Raw genomic sequence first — 19,889 nt, 5'->3', positions numbered from 1 at the left:
CCGGAGACTAGGGAGGGTGACGGCGGGGTCCAGGAGGCGGGGTGGGCTCCGCCGGTCCAGGACGGGGTCGTCGCGGGGAGGCCTGCAGGGTTGTGGGGCGTCGGGCTGAGCTCCTGGGAGGACGGAGTGTCACTTCCTGAGATGGGGACACCTCGGGCGTGCTGGCTTTGGTGAGGAGAATTGAAGCAGTTTTTCTTTTTTTTTTTTTTTTTTTTTTTGAGACAGGGCCTCTGGAGTGCAGTGGCGTGATCTCGGCTCCCTACAGCGTCTGCCTACCGTGTTCAAGCGATCCTCCCACCTCAGCCTCTTGAGCAACCGGGACCCCAGGTGCACACTCCATCACGCCTAGCTAATTTTTTTGTGTTTTGAGTAGAGACGGGGTCTGTGTTGTCCAAGCTGGTCTCGAACTCCTGATCTAAAGCGATCTGCCTGCCTTGGCCTCCCAAAGTGCGAGGACTACAGGCGTGAGCCACCGCGCCCAGCCTGAAGCAGTTTTTCCTTAGACTGTAGTTGGAGGGGGTGAGACCACGTGGGGTGGTTGGCAGACAAGCAGGCAGCCTTTGAGGCCAAAAGGGCGCTTGAGACAGAGCCAGCAGGCGAGCGGGCCGCCCAGGTCCCTGGCCCCCTGCTGCAAGTATGAAGGTCCCACCAAGCCTCTGCTCCAACCAGGGGAACCGTCATGGTTGGGAACAGCCAAGGTGAGGAATTCTGTGGGTCCCACCCCCTCAAAACCATTGGTCTCTGCCGGGTGCAGTGGCTCATGCCTGTAATCCCAACACTTTGGGAGGCCCAGGCGGGTGGATCACGAGGTCAGGAGTACAAGACTAGCTTGGCGAAGATGGTGAAACCCCGTCTCTACTAAGAAAAATATAAAAATTAGCGGTGGCAGGCACCTGTAATCCAAGCTACTTGGGAGGCCGAGGCAGGAGAATTACGTGAACCCCGAGGAGGCAGAGGTTGCAATGAGCCAAGATCGCACCACTGCACTCCAGCCTGGGCAACAGAGTGAGACTCCTTCTCAAAAAAAAAAAAAAAAAAAAAAGCCACTGGCCTCTGTTTCCCCCTGGCCCAGGCTGGAGAAAGGTCCCTGACCCCTGTCAGACAGGCAGTACAGCCTGCCCCACCTGACGCAGAGCCCTCCCACTACAGGGGAAATGGGAGCTGGGAGCTCCTGGCACAGGCAAGGCCAAGAGTTGGGTTGGGGAGCAAAGACGGAGCTGAGTGCGTGTCCAGTGTTAGGTGGGTGGGGGTGTTAGTGGGTGGAGGTGTCCGAAGCCTGGCAGGCCTGCGGTCACACCACAGGCTGGGCCTAGCCGCTTGGAGAGCTTTCTGGATCTGCACAGGATCTTATCCCCCACAGGCACACACCGTGGGCCTCAAACCCGGGAGCAGGAGGGGCAGGTTGGAGCAGGTCTACCTGCTCGCCTAGCCCCACCTGCACTGGCCCCAGGGTGTTCCTGATGGAGCTGAGCTGGACCAGCCACAGGTGCAGGGCCGAGTCTGCAGCAGCCCCCTCCGCATTCCTCTTCCCCTCCCCCCAAGTTAGAACAGCAGTATGGAGGAGGAAGCCGGAAGCCAGGCTTGGCCCTCACACTGGCGGCAAGTCTAATGCGTGTGTGTGCGCCTGTATCCACAGGTGGTGTGTCCCCTAGTGTACCCTTGGGTCCCCACCGGAGTCCGGGGTGTCATGTTTTTGTGTGGGCATCGCTGGTTCCCGGCACAGCCAATCCTGGGAAGTGCACATCCCTCATGGCATTTGGAGTCCCAGGGTGGCCAGCCAGGGCCCCACCAGCAAGCCATAGCATCAGCCCAAGGGCAGCAGCCAGCCAGGAGGCAGGAACCACACCCGAGGTTCCCGGGCTTCCCGAGTCTCCTGTGGGCAAGATCACCCTTGTGCCCTCACTGCTGAGCCCTGGAGTGTGGGTGCCCCCAGGTGGTCTGTTGCTGCTCCGCTACTCTGCAGCAGCCCCCAACCCTGTGTGCCCACCCAGGGTGCTGCCATCTCCTCCCTTCCAAGAGGCCAGCCTCTGCTCCCCCCTCACCCCTGGCCAGTGGGAAAGGGTGCTCCTCATGCCCTGTTTAGGGCTGACATTGGGCCAGGTGACAGGACACCTGGGCATGATTGGGCAGCTATGGGGGAGCCATGGGCAGAGCACCTGAGGTCTGCAGTCAGTAGCCCAGTCCGGGTGCTGCCTCCTGGGAAGGGGCCCAGGCTTGGGGGTAATGGCGTCACTGATGTGGGTCCCTGGCCCCACTGTGGGGTGTCCAGGGTTGTGCCTATTGGACCGCCCACGTCACCATCCCACCCTACTGAGCCTCCTCCCTCAGCCATTGTCCAGCTTCGTGTCTGAAGTCCTGGCGTGGGGCTCACCGCCTGCCCCTTGACCGTGGAGTTCAGATGCATCTCACAGTGAGTGCCCCAGCGGGGCAGGTTTGGGGGCTGAGCATCAGGGGCTCTGCCAGAGCAGGTGGCAATTCCATGGAACCTAGGGTCTTGCCTTTGTTTGGAGACCGAGAGACTCACAGTGTGGGAGGGTCACAGGACATGTCATCGGCAGTGAAAAGGTTTTGTTCCGTTTCCTGCCTCCAGAACTTGCACGTGCTGGAATCCAAGGATGGGTGGGAGAGGGGCCGTTCCTGGAGATGTCTGCCCTCCGGGACTGGCCCATGCTGCAGGACCTCCCGTCACCCCTGCTGCCTTGGTTGGTGAATTCGGGGCATGCTGAGCCTTTCCCCTGCGACCTTTGCACTTGGTACTCTTCCCTCCGCTTATCAAACTCCTAACCATCCCTCGAAGTCCATGGGCACCAGAAGCACCGCCTCAGAGACTCACAGACTCAGATGTACAGGTGTCCCTCAGTATCCATGCGGGATTGATTCCAGGACCCCTACAGATGCTCAAGTCCCTGCTATAAAATAGTGTAGTGTTTGGCCAGGTATGGTGGCTCACACCTGTAATCCCAGCACTTTGGGAGGCCAAGGCGGGTGGATCACCTGAGGTCAGGAGTTTGAGACCAGCCTGGCCAACATGGTGAAACCCCATCTCTACTAAAAATACAAAAATTAACTGGGCGTGGTGGTGGGAACCTGTAATCCCAGCTACTCAGTAGGCTGAGGGAGGTGAATTACTTGAACCCAGGAAGCAGAGGTTGCAGTAAGCCAAGATTGCACCACCGTACTCCAGCCTGGGCGACAGAGCAAGACTCGGTCTCAAAAAAAAAAAAAAAAAAGGCGGGGGGCCGGGCGCAGTGGCTCACACCTGTAATCCCAACAGTTTGGGAGGCCGAGGCGGGGGGATCACGAGGTCAGGAGTTTGAAACCAGCCTGGCCAACATGGTGAAACCCTGTCTCTACTAAAAATACAAAAAATTAGCCAGGCATGGTCGTGCGCCTGTAGTCCCAGCTACTTGGGAGGCTAAGGCAGGAGAATCGCTTGAACCCAGGAGGCGGAGGTTGCAGTCAGCAGAGATCACGTCATTGCACTCTAGCCTGGGCGACAGAGCAAGACTCCATCTCAAAAGAAAAGAAAAAATGGTGTAGTGTTTGCATATAACCTACACGTGTCCTCCTGTGTACTTTAACTCATTTCTAGATTACTTATAATACCTAATACAATGTAACTGCTGTGCGAAGAGTTGCTGTATTGTGTTGTTTAGGAAATAACAACAACAAAAAACACAAGCACCCATGTTTGTTTTTTCAAATATTTAACATCCTTGCTTGGTTGAATCCACAAATGCGGAACCCACAGATCCTGAGGGCCGACTCTACCCCCTTCCTGAGAACATCCCCAACAGATGGCTGCCCTGGGTGCCCTCTGTTAGCTCAGCCCGACTACCAGGTGGACCCCAGGTTGGGGGCTGGGACCAGGAGACATGGGCTTCTTTCTTGGGAAGGGGCGTGTTGGGGAGTCCTCGACATGCCCCAAACAGGGCCCTTTCCCAGCGGGGGCTCAGCCGGGTTCCCCTTTCACCAAGGCTGGGCTGGGTGGAGTCCGGATAGTTAGACCCCAGCACCTGTGAGTCACGCAGACCCGAAGGCAGGAAGCAGACAGTAAGTGACAGCCGCTGAGACTCAGGGAGCCTGGGCCAGGGCTGTGGGCTGGGGCACGAGGGTACCTTCACCTGGGCATCAGAAGCACTTGAGAAGACAGGAGCTGCTGGCTCTGATGTCTGCCCCCCCAGGCTGGCATGAAATGGCCAGAGATGTCACACGTGGCACATGCCTGCCTCTGTGGCCTGGAGGGGCTTGCAACAAGGAGGCAGGCCCTGTCCCAAGCTGACCTAGCCTAGTGCCCAGGACATGGAGGACAGGGTGCAGCAGCCCCGGGGAGGGGCGGGACAGTTCCCTCCCAAACACACTTCTGGAGCTGCTGCAGTTGGGGGGACCCTAACCTACCTTGTGCCTTCCTTTCCATGTGCCGGGGTGAGTCCCAGGGGGTGGCCTCAGCACTGGCTGCACCACACACATCTCTCCTGCCCTGATTGGCTCCCACCTGGGGCACGCAGTTAGGCAACATAGGCCCTGCTCTGCCCATCGAGCCTCTAGGGTAGGTGCAAACTCAGCCTGGTCCTGGAGACAGCGGATTGGAGTGTGTCCAGGTGCTCAGGGACTGGTCACGGAAAGGCAGGGAGCCCTCCCTGGGACCAGGGAGACACCGAAGAACCGAGAGTCAGGCCGGGACCTGCAGTGGCCCGGGGTGGAAGTCTAGAGCAGAAAGTGCCTCCATGGGCCTTGCTCACTGTGCCCTGCTTCTGGAGGATTCCGCCTGGGCCCCTGCCCGTGTCTAGGGGAGGGCCCGGAGGTGATCAGCAGCCTCACCAAGAACGCGCTAGGGTGGGAGTCCCCGAAGAGGAGTTGCACCCTCTCAGCAGTGGGGAGGGGATGCTGGAGAGGAAAGCGAAGAGAAACCTCCCCCCAGCCCACCCTGTTCTGCACCGGGTGATAAATACCACATGTGCCCTAGGAAGCCACGTGTGTCGCTGGCTCCTAACACGAGGATGGGGGACTTGAGATGCTGGTGCAGGTTCCCAGCGAGGCTCAGAGCTGCAGGTCTCCAGGGAGTTCCCGCAGAGCCTGGGGGGCACAGCCTGCCTCAGACAGTCCCTGGACCCCGGACCTGTGGACGCCTCTGTCCCTAGAGATGATGCTGCGTATCGGAGCTTTCCTGTTTTTTCACGTTTTTCAGATTTCCTTATAAGCGATTTGACTTCACAGCGTGACTTTTTATACACATTTTGTATCTGGTATTTGTTTAGACCTTAGAAGTGTTCTGAGGCCGGACGCGGTGGCTCATGCCTGTGATCCCAGCACTTTGGGTGGCTGAGGTGGACGGATCACCTGAGGTCAGGAGTTTGAGACCATCCTGGCCAACATGGTGAAACCCCGTCTCTACTAAAAATAAAACAATTAGCCGGGCGTGGTGGCGGGCGCCTGTAGTCCCAGCTACTCGGAGAGGCTGAGGCAGGAGAATGGCGTGAACCCGGGAGGCGGAGCTTGCAGTGAGCCGAGATCGCGCCACTGCACTCCAGCCTGGGCGACAGAGCGAGACTCCGTCTCAAAAAAAAAAAAAAAAAAAAAAAAAAAAGTGTTCTGTCATAAAAGTGAACTGATAAGCTCTGGGCACCCCTGAGAATTTGTTTTCCTTTCAGAAAGGTTCCCACACTATGAGGTTTAGGAGCACTGTGAAGCAAAAGCCACGCCTCAGAACCCCAGGCGGAGACTGCGACCTCCTCCCGGGAGGGAAGCCAGTAGCTGAGCACCTGCGGGAGATTAAAGAGAGGAGTAAGGAGGTGAGCTCATGCAAAGAGCCACAGTCGCAGGCAGTGGGGCCTGGCTCAGAACAGGCTGTGCTGAGAAGCGGGAGCAGGAGCTGGCGCCGCCTTGCGGGCTGGCGGAGGACCATGCACTCCCTGGCGTCGGGGCCGTCCCATCTCATGGGAAAGAAACGTGAGACCCCTGGCTCGCTCCACACACGACCTAAGTGCCAGATGGATGAACCGCCTACGCGTGAGTAAATGCCAGGAACATGAGACTGGAACGTGGCAGGATATCCTTCTGCCCACGAGTCTAAAAGCTTACTCGGTAATGGGAGCATGGTTCCAATGTGATAAACTCGGGTTTCTAGAACGTCTGTGCTCCAGAAACACTGGAAGGCAAGTGGCGGCTGACTGGAGGAGATAATTGGTAATTGGATGCTGCAAGCGGCAAAGGGCTGGGAACGCAAAACACTGCAAGAAATCCAACAAATGGGCCGGGCGCGGTGGCTCACGCTTGTAATCCCAGCACTCTGGGAGGCCGAGGCTGGCGGATCACGAGGTCAGGAGATTGAGACCATGATGAAACCCCGTCTCTACTAAAAAATACAAAAAATTAGCCGGGCGTGGTGGCGGGCGCCTGTAGTCCCAGCTACTCGGAGAGGCTGAGGCAGGAGAATGGCGTGAACCCGGGAGGCGGAGCTTGCAGTGAGCCGAGATTGCGCCACCGCACTCCAGCCTGGGCGACAGAGCGAGACTCCGTCTCAAAAAAAAAAAAAGACAGTAGATTTTGTGTTTATACAGTAAACCCAGAAAAGACGTCATGCTGTACCACAAACCCAGAATAGGTTTTGCAGAGATTTTCTTGGTGTTTTTGTTGTTGAGACAGGGTCTTGCTGTGTTGTCCAGGCTGGAGGGCAGTGGCACAGTCATGGCTCACTGCAGCCTCAACCTCCCTGGCTCAGGAAATCCTCCTGCCTCAGCCTCCCGAATAGCTGGGACCACAGGTGCACACCACCATGCCTGGCTAATTTTTATTTATTTATTTATCAAGATGGAGTCTCAGTCTGTCACCCAGGCTGGAGTGCAGTGGTGTGATCTCGGCTCACTGCAACCTCCTCCTCCCGGGTTCAAGCGATTCTCCTCCCTCAGCTTCCTGAGTAGCTGGGATTACAGGTGCCTGCCACCAGGCCCAGCTAATTTTTGTATTTTTAGTAGAGACAGGGTTTCACCATGTTGGTCAGGCTGGTCTCGAACTCTTGACCTTGTGATCTGCCCGCCTTGGCCTCCCAAAGTGCTGGGATTACAGGCATGAGCCACTGCACCTAGCTATATTTTTATTGTAGAGACGGGGGTCTCACTGTGTTGGCCAGGCTGGTCTCAAACTCCTGAGCTCAAGCCATCGATCCACCTCAGCCTCCCAAAGTGCTGGGATTACAAGTGTGAGCCACCATGCCCAGCCTACAAGGATTTTCATTCTGCTTTGTCTAAAGTTGAAAAAGTTTTGGAAAATCTAAGCATCGTTTAATAGGGAATCGCTAAGTAAAATGAGGCAGCATCGTGGGTGGAATATCAGCACCAAAGCGCCAAGCCTGTGGTTAAAGATGGCAGACCATCTTCAGTCTTCTCAGCCCCTTTCAAGTCCCCTACTATATCAGAAAGGGTTGGCTGCTTGCTTTTAAAGCATGAGCCACAGAATGGAGAGAATGGGCGGCTGGAAGGCAGGCTGAGAGTGGTGAGGGGCCCTGCTGGCCAATCAGAGAGGTAGCCTGGCACCCATGGGGCAGGTGAGCTGGGAGCTGGAGGTGTGAGCAGCGTCTGCACAGAGCCTTCTCTGTACGCTGGGCTCAGGTCAGTGGGCTCAAGGGGTCGGCTGCCTCATTGACTTCTAGGAGGCAGCGGCATGAGTGGGAGTCAAGGGAGGCTGTCACAGGGCGGCCTGGGTGGGAGCAACAAGGTCGGTTTTAGCTGGTTCTACCCCGTGGGCCCTCCATATCTGGGCCTGGGTGTGGGTGCATGGATGAGGACTGCTGCTCTGGGGAGGGAGTGTGCCAGGTGCCAGAAGGGCAGGAGGAAGACACGGCTGTCCCCCCACACCAGGTGGAAGAAGGCCTGGGGGAGGAGGTGGTCAGGGAGCTCTTGTCTGCTGGCCTCAGCCACCCGTCGGGTGAGACCCAGGGGGCCAGGACGACAGAGCTCAAAGGAGCCCTTCCCAGGCACCGCAGGCCTTGCTCCCTGTTGGCCCGCATGCTGCAGCCTCACCTGTGGCCAGGCCCACCAGCAGGCCCACCGGTTGGACACCTGGTCAGAGTGGGCTGGGGTCCATGGACGAGAGGTGTTGAGGGCAGCCTCTTCTGCACTCAGGATGTGGGGCTCACTGCAGTGGGGGCTGCGGAAGGGCCCCTGCCTGGCTGGAGAGCTCAGCCTGAGAAGCAGGGCCTGCCCTCCACACCCCATCCTCGCTGCTCCCTGGTCCTGTAGCCCCTGGGTGTCCATCTTGGGTCAGGACCCACAGGAAGGCCAGGGAGGAGGATGGGGCAGGGCCTGGGTGGGGCTCCGGGCCAAGGCCTCCAGGATAAGGGCGTAGGAGTGACAGGGGGTCCCGACAGAGGGTCCTGGATGCAGCATCCCTCCCTGGAAAGCCTGGGGTGTGGGCGTGACACATGCGCCCCTGCGTCTCCCAGCCACATGCAGATGAGGATGCAAGCGCAGCCTTTAGACGACAGAGTTTATTTCAGACTCAGCCTCCACTCAGGCCCGGGGTTCCTGTGGCTGCTGGCCAGTGAGGGCAGGCCACGTTCTCACAGTGCCCGCCACCACCTTCTGGGAGTTCGCCTGCTGCCGCGCGCCAAGGGCCACGCTGGGACTGGATGTGCTAAGGAGGGGCTGCACAAGAGGCCTCCCCAGGTGCGGTGGGCTGAGGACAGTGTGTGACGGTCGCCGCCAAAAGCAGTTCTACTCTACCTGTTATTGCATTATACGCTGGTTAGACTCAGGTGGTGCCGGGTGCAAGCTGGAGGGGCAGTCTAGTGGGGCAGGGCGGGCACAGCTGTGAGGGGCCCTCGGCATCCCTGCCTCCCCGCCGGCGTCGGGGCTCCCCTGGAGCACAAGCTGGGGAAGGCGACCCTTGGGCAGCCCCCCGCCACACGCAGGCTTCAGGGGTCCGTCTTCCCACCCAGCTAGGCTTGGGTGGTGTGCGGAGGTGGCACTGAGGCTCTGCTGAGGTGACTCCCCACCCCAGGTCCGTCCCACTGCATCGGCCCAGGCAGACCCCCGGGGGTACGCAAAGAGCAGAAATGGGGTGAGTGGAGCCACCGCGCCCTTTAATGTCCCCATGAGGGCCGGGCCCAGGCCGAACCCATCCTGGCACCCCCACCTGCACTCAGAGACCAGCCCTTGGGGCCCAGGATCACCCAGCCGCCAGGGGGTGGAGGGGCCACACACAGGGTCCATTCCTTTCTCGAAGTTCCCCAGCTGTGCCCTCTCCCCACATCCTGTGCTGTGGACCCTGGAGCCTGGGCTCTTTCTGCCCTGGAGGTTGGGGAAGTCCTGGGTCAGCAGGGGTGGGATCGGGCGTCCTCTCCACTGTGCGTGTGTGTTGGGGGCATATGTGGGTGTGTAATGAATGTGCGTGTGTACGCATAGGTAAGGGTGAACTCTGCATGCACTGGCTTCCTCAGGTCTGTACAGGAAGTGGCTCCGTGCCCCCCACCTGGCCCCCAGGTATTATTTCTTCCGGGCCAGGAAGGCCACACCAAGAATCAGGGCTATGGCTGCCACAGCCACACCCCCAGCCACCAGCAGGGGGTTCAAGTTCTCACAGGACCAGGGACCTCGGCCCCCAGGCCTCCCACTGGCAGCCTCGTCCTCCTCCGCCCCGTCCCCAGGACCCTTGGGCTCCGGGGTTGCATCGGGACTGCTGGGGACCGTGGGGGTCGGCTTCAGGTTGCTGTGGTTGTTGAGAAGGGCAGGGTCGGCCTTGGCCGGGGTCTTCTTGGCAGGTGCCGTGGTGGGAGCTGCCGGCGGCTGCTGCTTCTCGGCCGGGGCCTCCTTCTTCGAGGGCTTGGTCAAGGGGGCTTTCCCATCGGCTGCTGGGGGTACCTTGGCCTCAGTGGTGGCCTGGGGCACCTTGATGTCGGGCTTGGGGCTGCTGGCTGACTTCCCTCTGGACTCCATGGTGGGCGGGGCGTATGGGACAGGCAGGTGGCTGCACCAGAGGGGCTCAGGACAGCTCGTCGCCCTTGGGCATTCTATGGGCCTGGAGGGAGACACAAGGGAGGCTGTGTGCGGGTCCAGTCCCCCCGTGCTGCCCCGACCACCTGGTCCCCAGGCAGCCCCTGCCCAGTTCTCTGGACTCCCTGGAGCCCCAGCTCAGGGGCCTCCCGTGGGCCTCTGACACTTCTCTTTCACGGCCTGGACTCCGTCTGCCCATGACCACTCCTCCAGGGGCCCCTCCAGCCGCAGAGGCAAGGGCCACACACAGGTGGGAGGAGCTAGGGGCCCCCACCGTGCTCCATAAAATGGCCCGTGCAAATGCCACAGCCTCCCACCAGCCGGGGGCAGGAGGCTCTTGGTGGGGAAATAAGGATCAGGCCCAGAGAAGTGGAAGGAAGAGCATTCTCCCCTCCAAGGAGGGGAGCCCCAGTGGGAGAGCTGACTGCATCCCCTCCTCAGGAGAGCATTCTTGCTTTGCAGAGATGGACGCTAAGGCACAGAGGCTGCGACCTGGCCAGGGTCCCGGTGGAGGAGGGCGGGGAGGGGCAGGAGCTGGGATCTCAGGCAGCCATCAGGGTGGATGGGCCCACAAGAACCCAGACTTGAGAAAACTGGGGTGTCTCTCCAGGAAGGCAGCGTGGGGCTGTGCTTCCAAGGGCCGTCTGCCCCTCCCCAGCCTCTGGGGCCCCCTCCCCAGCATGGGCCGTGCCTGCCTCGAGCCCTGGGGCAGGGAGTCCTTGCCGAACCCAAGGCTGTGCTGTCTCTGTGGGCAGAGGGTTCCTGGCATTAAACAGGGTGGGCACATGCTGCAGTTGGCCCGCGGGTCAGCGGGGAGGACAGGGTTCTGGGCTGTGGGAAAGGCGGTGCCCAGATTCTCAATGACCCAGGCAGAGGTGGGAAGGGCCCTGGGGGCCCAGCCGCCCTGAACCTGAGTGGGTCTTGCCCCAAAGCCTCAGAGGCTGCTTGTCTGCCTCTCCCAGGGAAGGATGAGAAATGCCCCCCTGACCTGCAGAGAAAGAGAGGCGCGTTCTCCACCCCCCGCCAGGTGCACTGACCACACTGAAGGTCACCCGAAGGTCACAGCGTGATGAGGGCATCACCAGGAGAGGCCCAGCTGCTGCCGACCTCCCAGGGAAGCCCAGCCGCCCCTTCACCCCTGCAGTTCTGGAGGGGCTCAGCTGCTGGGCATCAAGTTTGCAAAGAGCAGGTGGCCTGCCCCCCCAACCTCGCTATTTGTGGCACTTACGTCCTGGCCGCCGCCTCCCTCTCCCGGTATCAGCTGCGCCCTGGAGAACTGGGGGGCCCGGGCGCAACCCCAGTGACCTTCAAGGCCCGGAGCCGCCTCCTTGCCCCGCAGGACCCCGCGCCCGCCCCGCCCGCCGGGAGCCCCCCGCCTTACGCGTCCTCCGGCCTCCCCCGGGCTGCGCGCTCCTCCGCGGGACGACGGCGGCTGCGAACGCGGAGGAGAGCTCGGGAGTTTCCCACAATGCACTGCTCCCGGCGCAGGAGGGCGGGGAGGGGGAGGGGCGACGGGGCCCCGCCCCGCCGGGAACCGTGGGGTCCGCAAACCCAGCTCCGCCCTAGATCCAGGGGTAGAAGCTTAGGGTCCGGGAGAGCAACTGCGAGGTCCAAGTCCCATCTGGGACTGCCAGAGGCAGGAGGCGGGTCCCGCTCAGCATCCCCTCTAGGCCAGGGTGCCCCTTGGTCGGTGGGTGAGGGGTCGGTGGGTGGGTGCGCAGGCCTGGCCCTGCAGTCTGAAGGGAGCCAGTTATGGGAAGAAGGAACTGCCCTCCCTCGCCCCCAAACAGACCCCCAGACAGCGGCATCTACTTAGAATATTTATTTATCCTCTGACATGACAAGACACAAAAAGTTACAACTTCTTAAAACTCTTCAAAACAAAAAAATATAATTCTGTAAGCAGCAGCAGCAGCTTCCAAGGTTCTGATGTGATGGGAGGGGCAGCTCCCAGGAGCAACCGTGAACTGGGGGGGTCCAGGCCTGAGCCCCAGGTAGTGTCGCTGGGAAGGGGCCTCTGTGGAGGGCCCCGGTTTTGGGGACACAGCACCAGCACATCAGGGTCTGTCACCAACACGATCACATGGCCAGGGCGGGGCAGGGAGAGCTTCCACTCACAGCAGGGATGGGCCTGGAGGCAGGGGGGATGGGGCTTCTGAAGTGTGGTCAGGGGCCTTATGCCCGGAGATGGGAAGGACGGGGCTTCTGCAGTGTATCCGGGGGCCTCATGCAGAGCAGAGGCCGAAAAAGGAGGGTGGGCCCTGAGAGGACTTTTGGGGGGTGGCAGCTCCTGGCCCTCCCTCCAGAGCAGGGCAGGCACCCTCAGGCTCCACACTGGTCCCAATGCCTGCCCTGCTCCCTGGCCAATCTCAAGCCAGGGTGGAGGACTCAGGAGAGGCCAGGCTGGGTAAGTAAGTTCCTGGACGGGGTCAACAGAGCCTGGGGCACACACAGCACACAGAGCGCCTGGCCATGGCGGGAAGGGGGGCAGTCCCCGGCAGCCCCATCCCCAGGGGCCAGGCCAGATCCCCACAACACACACACACATGCACACACACACACGCACACAGACTTCACAATCTGGGCCCCAGCCTGGGGTGGGAGCTGAGGAGCCCACCAGAAAGTCCCACAGTGGGTGGCGGGCTTGCCCTGAGAGTCAGACCCCAGGGCAACCCCTCACTTGGGATTCCTGGCTCAACAGAGAGGGCAGGGGACCCCAGTCCTCTTGCAAGGCTGGCCAGGGAGGCAGAGTCAAGTCCTGCCAAGGCGACAAGAGCGGCTGGGGAAGGACGGAAGGGCTGGAGAGCCGCTTGGGCCCAGCAGATTCAATAAATAGGTTTGTGCAGGGTCCCTGTGTGGACCAGGACGGCTGTGGAGACTGGAGCCGGTGGGCTGGGGGTATGGTCCAGCCTGCCCGGCCCAGGACCGGGGGCCCCCAGCCCAGAGACCAGCTCTGTCCCTGGGGGTGTTCAGGCCAGGGCAGGATTGGGGCAGGGGCTAGCTTGAGGAATGTAAAGATTTCTGCATTTTCTACATAAATAAGACATTGATCCCAACAGTGCAGGCAGCACCCCGGGGGGCTCGCGTGTGCACCACCTATGTGGACCCTGCACCCCGCCCCCTGCTGCCCCTGCCGACGGGAGGGCTGGGGAGGGGTCTTCCCTTGCTCCGTCCTGGGCTAGCTGCCTGGCTCCAGCCCCACCGGCCCTGCCCGGCTGGCTGGGGTGGAGCGGGCGCTGGGCTCAGGCCTGGGGGTCCTGCAGCAGCCCCAGCAGGGACTCCGCGATGCCCAGAAAGTAGACCACCTGTGCGATGCCGAAAAGGGGTGCAATGACCAGCGCGCGGCAGTAGGCGCCCTTCAGGAAGGCCGAGGGGCCCTCGTGCCGCAGGATCTTCCTGTGGAGGAAGGACGAGAGGGTCAGCCCGGTACGCAGGCCCCCAGGCCCCACCCGCTGTGGGACCTCCCCACCTGGCACAGTCCAGGATCCCAGAGTAGGTGTCCTCGTTGACGCCTCGCTGAAGTGACTGGAGCCGCGTCTTCACCACTGCAAGGGGTGCTCAGGTCAGTGTGAGCCTGGCCAAGGGCTCAGTCCCGCCCCGTCCCCAGCCGGGCACCATCCCATGCACTGACCGTCACAGGGGTTGACGGCCACAGCGGCGGCACTCCCAGCCACACAGCCGGCCAGGAAGGACACGTAGAAAGGCGACTTCTCCTCGGACGCCGGGCGGCCCAGCTGGTTCAGGTTGGCAAAGAGCGGGAAGTACACCACAGAGAAGGGGACGTCCCTGTGGGGAGGGAGGTGGCCATGGGGACAGGAGGTGGTGGGATGGGCAGGCCGGCCTTCCCCCTCCCTCCCCCCACCCGCCCTGTGCCTCCTACCTGAGCAGCGTGGCCCCAAGTCCCTTGTAGAGACCGGCAATGCCGCGGCTCTGAAGCAGGTCACGGGTCAGCTGGGTGGCCGTGGGCCGAGGGGCAGCTGGAGCCTCCACTGAGGGCTGGGCACCCCCCTGGGCTGAGAGCTGGCCCTGGGCAGTCAGGATCTTCCTCTGGGCGGCTGGGGACAAAGGAATTGCTGTCTCTTCTTCTGTGCGAACTGAGCAGGGGACACGCTCTGGCCCTCCCTGTGTCCCCACCCTCCCCTCACCCTACCCCTTCCCGCACCTCTGCCCTTTCCCCTCCCTTCCCCCGCCCTCACCAATGCGCCCTGCATCCTGCAGCTGGATCTTCAGCATCTCCATAGGTGTGGTCACGATCACCTGGCAGGTGCCAGCCCCACAGCCCGCCAGCATCTCTTTAAGCAGGGTCAGCTTCTGCCTGCGGTAGGGGTGGGGCCGCAATGAGTGGGAAGAGACAGGTCTACCTGCCACCCTCGGGGCTGCCCACCGTGCCTGGGCACAGAGGATGGTGGGAGCCATGGAGGCAGATGCAGGCCTGTGGGGGTACAGCCCCCAGCCTCTGTGGCCCTGCAGCAGCAGGCAGGGAGGAGCCCGATGGACAGACGGCCCCACAGGCAGGGGCCTGGGGAGGGCAGTGGGGCTGTCTCCGACAAAAGAAAATGGGAAATTGGGGGTCAAGTGCCCCAAAAAGGGGCTGCCCTTGCAGTCCCCCTCCAGTGATGGGGAGCTGGTCAGTGCCCTCAAGCCCTGGCTTGAGGGCAGCAGGCAGCAGCTGGGGGCCAAGGGCTGCCGAGCCAGAGCCCCACTGATTTGACATCTGCTTTGCTCCCCTGGTCAGGGGAAAGGAAGGAGGGCGCCCCACAAGGTCAAAGGAGCCCCAAGCAAGGGGCTGAAGACAGGCAGAGCCCCCAGGTGGGACCCAGCTGGCAGGGTGGACCCATCCTTTATCTGAAGCCAAAGACCCCTCGAGTGTCTGCCAGGCATGACCCTCACCCGTCCTTCGAGAGCTGATGTCGGAAGAAGTCGTTGGCTGCCAGCTTGATGGCCTTCTCGGGGGTGACGAGGGTCAAGTTCACAGCAGCTCCTGTGGGGCAGGGGGTCAGCTGGGGGGACATGCTCGGTGGCCTGAGTGGGGAGGCACTTGGCCAGGACTTGCCTCCTGGCTGGCAAAGCCCTGTCCCAGTCACTCCTAGCCACCATCTCCTGTCCTCTCACCCACATTTGGGCCTGGTGTGTGCCAGGTGGGGCGGGGCCAGGCAGGGATGGGGCAGCACCTCAGGTTCAGGCTCTCCCATGCCCACTGCAACTCCATCTGTCTCTGATTCTGGGCAGCATTTTGCCGCTTAGGGCATGAGGATCGCCCCAGAGGCCCTGAGGCCTCCCTAGGATACCCCTCCCTCCCTGGAGGACAGATGGTGCTTGTGCTGGCAGGGGGCTGGGGCCAGAGGTCACAGGAGTGTGTGGTCTGGAGTGGGCCAGAGCTCGGGGGAGGCTGTGGTGAGCCCCCATCTCAGTGCCGAGGGCTCAGGGCTGCAGAGCTACTGCCAAATCTAGGCTCTGGATTGTGGATTGTGTCCTAAGCTGCTTTGCCGTAATGCCCCCTACTCCCTCCCAACCCCAGCCATAGACGGGGTCCAGCCTGTCCCAGAAGGCAGAGGCAGCTTCGGCCACCAGAGAGGAGACAGATGTACCGTGGCATCCCACGCACCAGGCACTAAGTGGGGGTGGGGAGCTGCCACGGGAGGGGCTGAGAACTGCCACTCACCAGAGATCCAGTCCCCCCTGCACAGGCACAGCCCCCACAGACACGTCCACACTCACACACCAGGCCCAGGCTGGCCGCCCTGCCCTGCCTCCCCCACCACTCCCTGCCATGACTCGCGGGCGCTACCCAGGCCTGCCCATCTCGAGCCGAGCCAAACCTCACCCCGGTACATGCCGAAGTAGCCCTCAGAGCGGATGGTCTTGATGAGGCAGTCGGACCTGTGGCCAAGGGGACAGGGTGAGCCAGGGCCAGCAGGAGGCCGGGGTCCCTGGACTGTCTAGGGCTGATGGAAGAGGCCAAGTCAGCCCAGCCCCGACCCCAGTCCTGACCCACGTAGGATCTCCCCTAGGCCCGCTTGCCTCCCGTTTCCCTTCTGTCAAACAGGGTGGGGGGCACAGGAGCAGAGCCCCCGCCTCTCGTGCTGCCACATGCTGGGCCCACTCCCCACGACTGCCCGGCACACTCACATGCTCGTGTACATGCGCTGGCCGTTCTGCTGGTTCTGCAGCCTGGTCTTGGCCAGGTCGATGGGAAACACGCAGGTGACCCCGATCAGCCCGGCGATGCCGCCATTGATGAGCTTGGCTGGCAGGCTGTGTGGACAGGGGTGTCAGGACCGGCTTCCTTGACCATGGGTCAGGGTAGGGGCAAGGCATGCAGCCAGGACTGGAGTCTGACCTGATCTGCTTATCAGCCATTTAACTCGATCGCACCCAGGCAGGAGCCGAAGAGGTGGACGCCAGGCCAGGCGGGGTGGAGGTGGAGGTGGAGGAGGCCTTGAGGGAGGGTGGGACCCAGGGGGGTTGGGTGGTGCTCCACCTTCAGGGGAATTTCCAGGTGTCAGCAACCACCACTTCAGTCCTGGAAGGATGCGGGGATGGGAATGAGTGAGGGTGGGGCCACCCGAAGAGTAATCCTCCCCCAGCCTCCCTCTCACACGCAGCCCCTCATCCACCACCCCAGACTGGAGCCGTCACTGCGTCCTGAGGGTGCAGCAGTGGGAGGCACCTGCCACCCAGTCCCATGCTCACCCCTGGGACCACCTGGCTTCCTTTCAATCCCCCCCTCCCCACCGCCAGCGTCTTCCCAGCCAGCCTCACACGCGCGCTCACGCTCGGGCTCACGTGCACCCCGGCCAGCTCCGGCTTTTAAAGGGCCAGGCACCTCTGGGGGCAGTGGCAGGGGCCGGGGCCAGGGTGCCTACTGGAGCACCTCGACCTGGACAGCTGTGGTGACCATCCCCCACATCCTTCAGCACAGAGAGAAGCAGCCGGCACCTGCCCCCTTCGAGCTAGGGGCTGGGGTCCCGGGCGCCCTAAGACCCCCCGACCTGGGCTCAGCTATCCCAGGTATAGCTCTCCTCCCATGGCAGCTCCACCCAGGGCCTGCAGAGCTCCTCCCCACGATGCCCACACCCCCCACAGCCAGCCCCTTGCCCACCTTCCTCTCCTCCACCTCTCCCAGGAGTTTCACTCGTGGACACACAGAAGCCAGTGATGGGACCCCTGGAGCCTTGGGGGCGGGGGATGGCTGGCCTTCTGAGGCCCCCTGTGGCTGGCACCCCCATCCACTACAGAGGAGGGGAGGATGGGCCTCTCCCACTAAGCGGCAAGGCTGGGGAGCCACAGCCAGCTTCAGGGGCCTCCATAGGGTCATGGCCATAAAATCCCAGCTTCGGGAGCCTTCTCCCCTTCCCTGGGCCCCCCAGAGGCCAGCTGTTTCGGGCACCGGCAGCGCCGTTGCCCAGGGCCACGCGGCTGGCTCACACCCACAGATCCTCAGGGACTCATAACCTTCACCTCGGCTTTCCAGGGCTGGGCCATCCACCACCGACCCCCGCTCCGCCACCTGCCTGCTGGTCCTGCTCTCACTCTGCCCCAGGCACTCACTCTGGATGGCTCTTCCACACTCCAGCCCGGCACTCACACAGAAGGGGAAGCTGCAGGGGGAGGAGGCGGGGGGCCGCAGGGATTGGCCGTGGGGCGGGGTGGGGCGGGCTGGGGCGGGCTGTGGGGGGCACTTTCTCTTTCACTTTGGGCTAGCAGAGGCTTCCGGCAGCCTTGAGAGGAGGGATGAGCAGGGGTGGGTCTGACTCAGGCTGACCTGGCACAGCCAGGCCACCCACCCACAGGGACCTCAGCGCGTGGCCACCACATTCCCAGCACACATGTGTTCCTGTCTGCTGCCTGTGGGTTGAATCCTACAGCATTTCCTGGCGTGGATCTGTCCACGGCAGGTACTCTGAGGATGAGGCTTTCTCCGGGCCAGGGGATCCTGTATGTACCCAGACAGGGAATCCGGTGCTGTGGAGCAGAGATGGGCTAACACCCACTCATGTCTGTGAGATCTGTGTCTGTTAGGGGCAGATGCATGTCAGGGAAGCCTCATGCTGGGCCACAAAAAAAGGCCTGCTGTTCACAGGGAAGAGCTGGCTGGGTCTCAGAGGCCACTGGTGCAACCCACAGGCCCTGCTCACCTGGCAGGTCCAGAGGGCATTTGAGCTGGCATGCCCACAGCCCTCTGCCCCACTGCCCGTCCCACTCAGGGCTTCACCGCCAGACCTGCCTTTCCCTGCCTCAGCCAGTGGTGGGGAGCTGACCTCTGAACTTCGACCTGATCCCTCCCAGCCCCCGCCCCCTCGCCCCACTCTTCAGTTGCAGACTGGCCACAGCTCTCCGCGCTGCCCTGGGCCCTTCATCTCCGCTCTAGTCCCTCCCAGGGGTGTACCCTGGCCCTCCAGGGACTGAGCAACCCCCTTCCTCCTGGGAGCCTATCTCCAGTCTGGGATGAGGACACCTGCATGATGGGGGCAATCCTGGAAGTCAGGCCGACAAAGGTGGGGAGCGGCCATTCCTCCCAGGAAGAGAAGCAGGCCCAGAGATCCCAGGGCAGAGAGGCAGGCCTGGGCCCGCACGTCACCCAGTGCAGCGGAGAGGAGCTTCTGGGTGGAGAATGATGACAGTGAGGGGCTCTGCCTGGGGAAGAACCGGCAGGGGTTCCCTCTGAACGCCAACCCCGCCTTTCTCTGTCCTCACTCGGCAGTTCCCACCCCTGGCTTATGAGACAGCTGGCCAGGGCCCTCCCCCTGCACTGATGTTGCTATAGCAACCCCGTAGCCCCAGCCGGGCCCCGGGCTGTGAGCCGTTACTGTCCCCCCTTCATAGTCAGGTAAACTGAGGCCACAGGAAAGCCAGGGAGACAGCAGGAGAGCAGAGACCACCCCACAGGAAGATACCGCTGCTTCCGAATCTGCAGAGGTAAAATCCTCCACCAAGAAGCCGCCAGGCTCCTCCTACCCCCAAGAAAGGCAATGGGGGTGAGGCTCCGAGTCTGACCGGCGGCTCCCCATTCAATCTCCCGCTGTTCTCGTCCTCTTGGGGCGGTGCTTTCTATCCTGCTGGCTGGAGGGTCCCGGAAGGGGTCTCCCACTGCGCGATGCCTCGGCCAGAGGACAAAGGAGAAGCGGGTTGGGGGCCGCTCTCTGCGCTCGGAGGCCGGCTCAGGTCCCTGCCCTACTGCTGGGGCTCAGCCGACCGCTCCGTCCTCCGCCTGGCCACCGCGACTCCGGCCACGCACGTGTCCACAGATGTCCGGTGAACTCCCACGTGTGCATCCCACACGGGTCGGCCTCTCTTCCTTGGGCTCGGGCCCCAGACACCCACCCTCGGGGACACGTGTGTGCGGGGAGCGCGCCCGGCACCATCGGGGCCGAGCACGGCCTCTCACGCCAGGGCAGCCGCGGATCGGAGCATCCGCTGGTCCAGGATCACCCCTCTCGCCCGCCAGGCCACGTTGTTCGGGCAGCTGTCACCTCCCTCGGCCGCCGCGGCACCTCTCGCCCCCGCAGCCCGGCCGCGCTCGGATGAGCGCAGCAGAAGGGAGCCGCCGGGCAGACACTCACCGCGCTCGCCGCCGCCGCCTCGCTCGCCTCCCCGCCCCGCGCTCGGCCAGCACCTAGGCGGGGAGGCGCGTCCGCTCGGCGCAGCGCGCGCTCCGCCCTCGGCCTCCTCCGGGCTTCGGCTCCCCCTCCCGGCCGCCGAGGCTACTGCGCCCAGCCAGGCCACAGCCACGCGCCCACCCGCCCCCTGGCCGCGGGTTCCCCCGGGCAGGGTGGCAGTTCTGCGCACAGAGGCCGGGCCGCGCATCCCCAAGGTCCTTTCTTGGTTTCCGGGCCTCAGGCCCCTGCAGGCACAACGACCCGCGGGGCGCGGGCAGGTGGCAGAGCGCAGGTGGATGAG

The 19,889-nt window shown here is 62.5% G+C and overlaps 4 protein-coding genes across 9 annotated transcripts; 2 read left to right on the top strand and 2 right to left on the bottom strand.

Annotated features, from left to right (window-relative positions):
- The first annotated feature begins 1,030 nt into the window (after nucleotides 1-1,030).
- LOC100598553 lies at nucleotides 1,031-2,976 on the top strand. Its single transcript, XM_012503806.2, is given in 4 exon segments — nucleotides 1,031-2,182; nucleotides 2,184-2,348; nucleotides 2,351-2,696; nucleotides 2,699-2,976. Coding segments are annotated over 4 exon segments (636 nt in total). The 5' UTR covers nucleotides 1,031-2,143; the 3' UTR covers nucleotides 2,785-2,976.
- A 5,491-nt stretch (nucleotides 2,977-8,467) lies between these two features.
- CEND1 (cell cycle exit and neuronal differentiation 1) lies at nucleotides 8,468-11,467 on the bottom strand. Of its 2 annotated transcripts, none has more exons than XM_012503807.2 (2): nucleotides 11,371-11,467; nucleotides 8,468-10,014 (listed from the first exon to the last, which is right to left on the bottom strand). In XM_012503807.2, exon 2 carries the CDS (start codon nucleotides 9,930-9,932, stop codon nucleotides 9,483-9,485), a length of 450 nt encoding a protein of 149 aa, XP_012359261.2. In that variant the 5' UTR covers nucleotides 9,933-10,014; nucleotides 11,371-11,467; the 3' UTR covers nucleotides 8,468-9,482. The 2 variants fall into 2 exon arrangements, with proteins under 2 accessions (XP_012359261.2, XP_030657772.1); XM_030801912.1 differs by lacking the exon at nucleotides 11,371-11,467 and adding an exon at nucleotides 11,218-11,360.
- Nucleotides 11,468-11,796: 329 nt separating this feature from the next.
- SLC25A22 (solute carrier family 25 member 22) lies at nucleotides 11,797-19,649 on the bottom strand. Of its 5 annotated transcripts, none has more exons than XM_003281307.4 (10): nucleotides 19,553-19,649; nucleotides 16,330-16,512; nucleotides 16,119-16,244; nucleotides 15,814-15,869; nucleotides 14,880-14,970; nucleotides 14,186-14,304; nucleotides 13,870-14,044; nucleotides 13,621-13,775; nucleotides 13,459-13,534; nucleotides 11,797-13,385 (listed from the first exon to the last, which is right to left on the bottom strand). In XM_003281307.4, exons 2-10 carry the CDS (start codon nucleotides 16,347-16,349, stop codon nucleotides 13,232-13,234), a joined length of 972 nt encoding a protein of 323 aa, XP_003281355.1. In that variant the 5' UTR covers nucleotides 16,350-16,512; nucleotides 19,553-19,649; the 3' UTR covers nucleotides 11,797-13,231. The 5 variants fall into 5 exon arrangements, with proteins under 5 accessions (XP_003281355.1, XP_030657770.1, XP_030657771.1 ...); XM_030801910.1 differs by lacking the exon at nucleotides 19,553-19,649 and adding an exon at nucleotides 17,541-17,587; XM_030801911.1 differs by lacking the exon at nucleotides 19,553-19,649 and adding an exon at nucleotides 16,752-16,791.
- Nucleotides 18,892-19,609, top strand: PANO1 (proapoptotic nucleolar protein 1). The gene is given in 1 exon segment (XM_012503805.2): nucleotides 18,892-19,609. A coding segment is annotated over 1 exon segment (648 nt). The 5' UTR covers nucleotides 18,892-18,961.
- Nucleotides 19,650-19,889: the final 240 nt, after the last annotated feature.

Source organism: Nomascus leucogenys, chromosome 21, assembly GCF_006542625.1.
Source record: "Nomascus leucogenys isolate Asia chromosome 21, Asia_NLE_v1, whole genome shotgun sequence".
Lineage (NCBI taxonomy): Eukaryota > Metazoa > Chordata > Mammalia > Primates > Hylobatidae > Nomascus > Nomascus leucogenys.
This window is presented reverse-complemented; position numbering and strand designations above follow the sequence as displayed.

Bases quoted from the DNA above. Each gene is read 5' to 3' on its own strand.
- CEND1 (XM_012503807.2), bottom strand. From the start codon at position 9,932: ATGGAGTCCAGAGGGAAGTCAGCCAGCAGCCCCAAGCCCGACATCAAG.
- SLC25A22 (XM_003281307.4), bottom strand. From the start codon at position 16,349: ATGGCTGATAAGCAGATCAG. The intron at 13,776-13,869 runs GTAGGAGGCACA...CCCTCCCCACAG, and splicing joins CTTGGGGCCACGCTGCTCAG to GGACGTCCCCTTCTCTGTGG. The intron at 13,535-13,620 runs GTCAGTGCATGG...CACCCCTTGCAG, and splicing joins GGCCGTCAACCCCTGTGACG to TGGTGAAGACGCGGCTCCAG.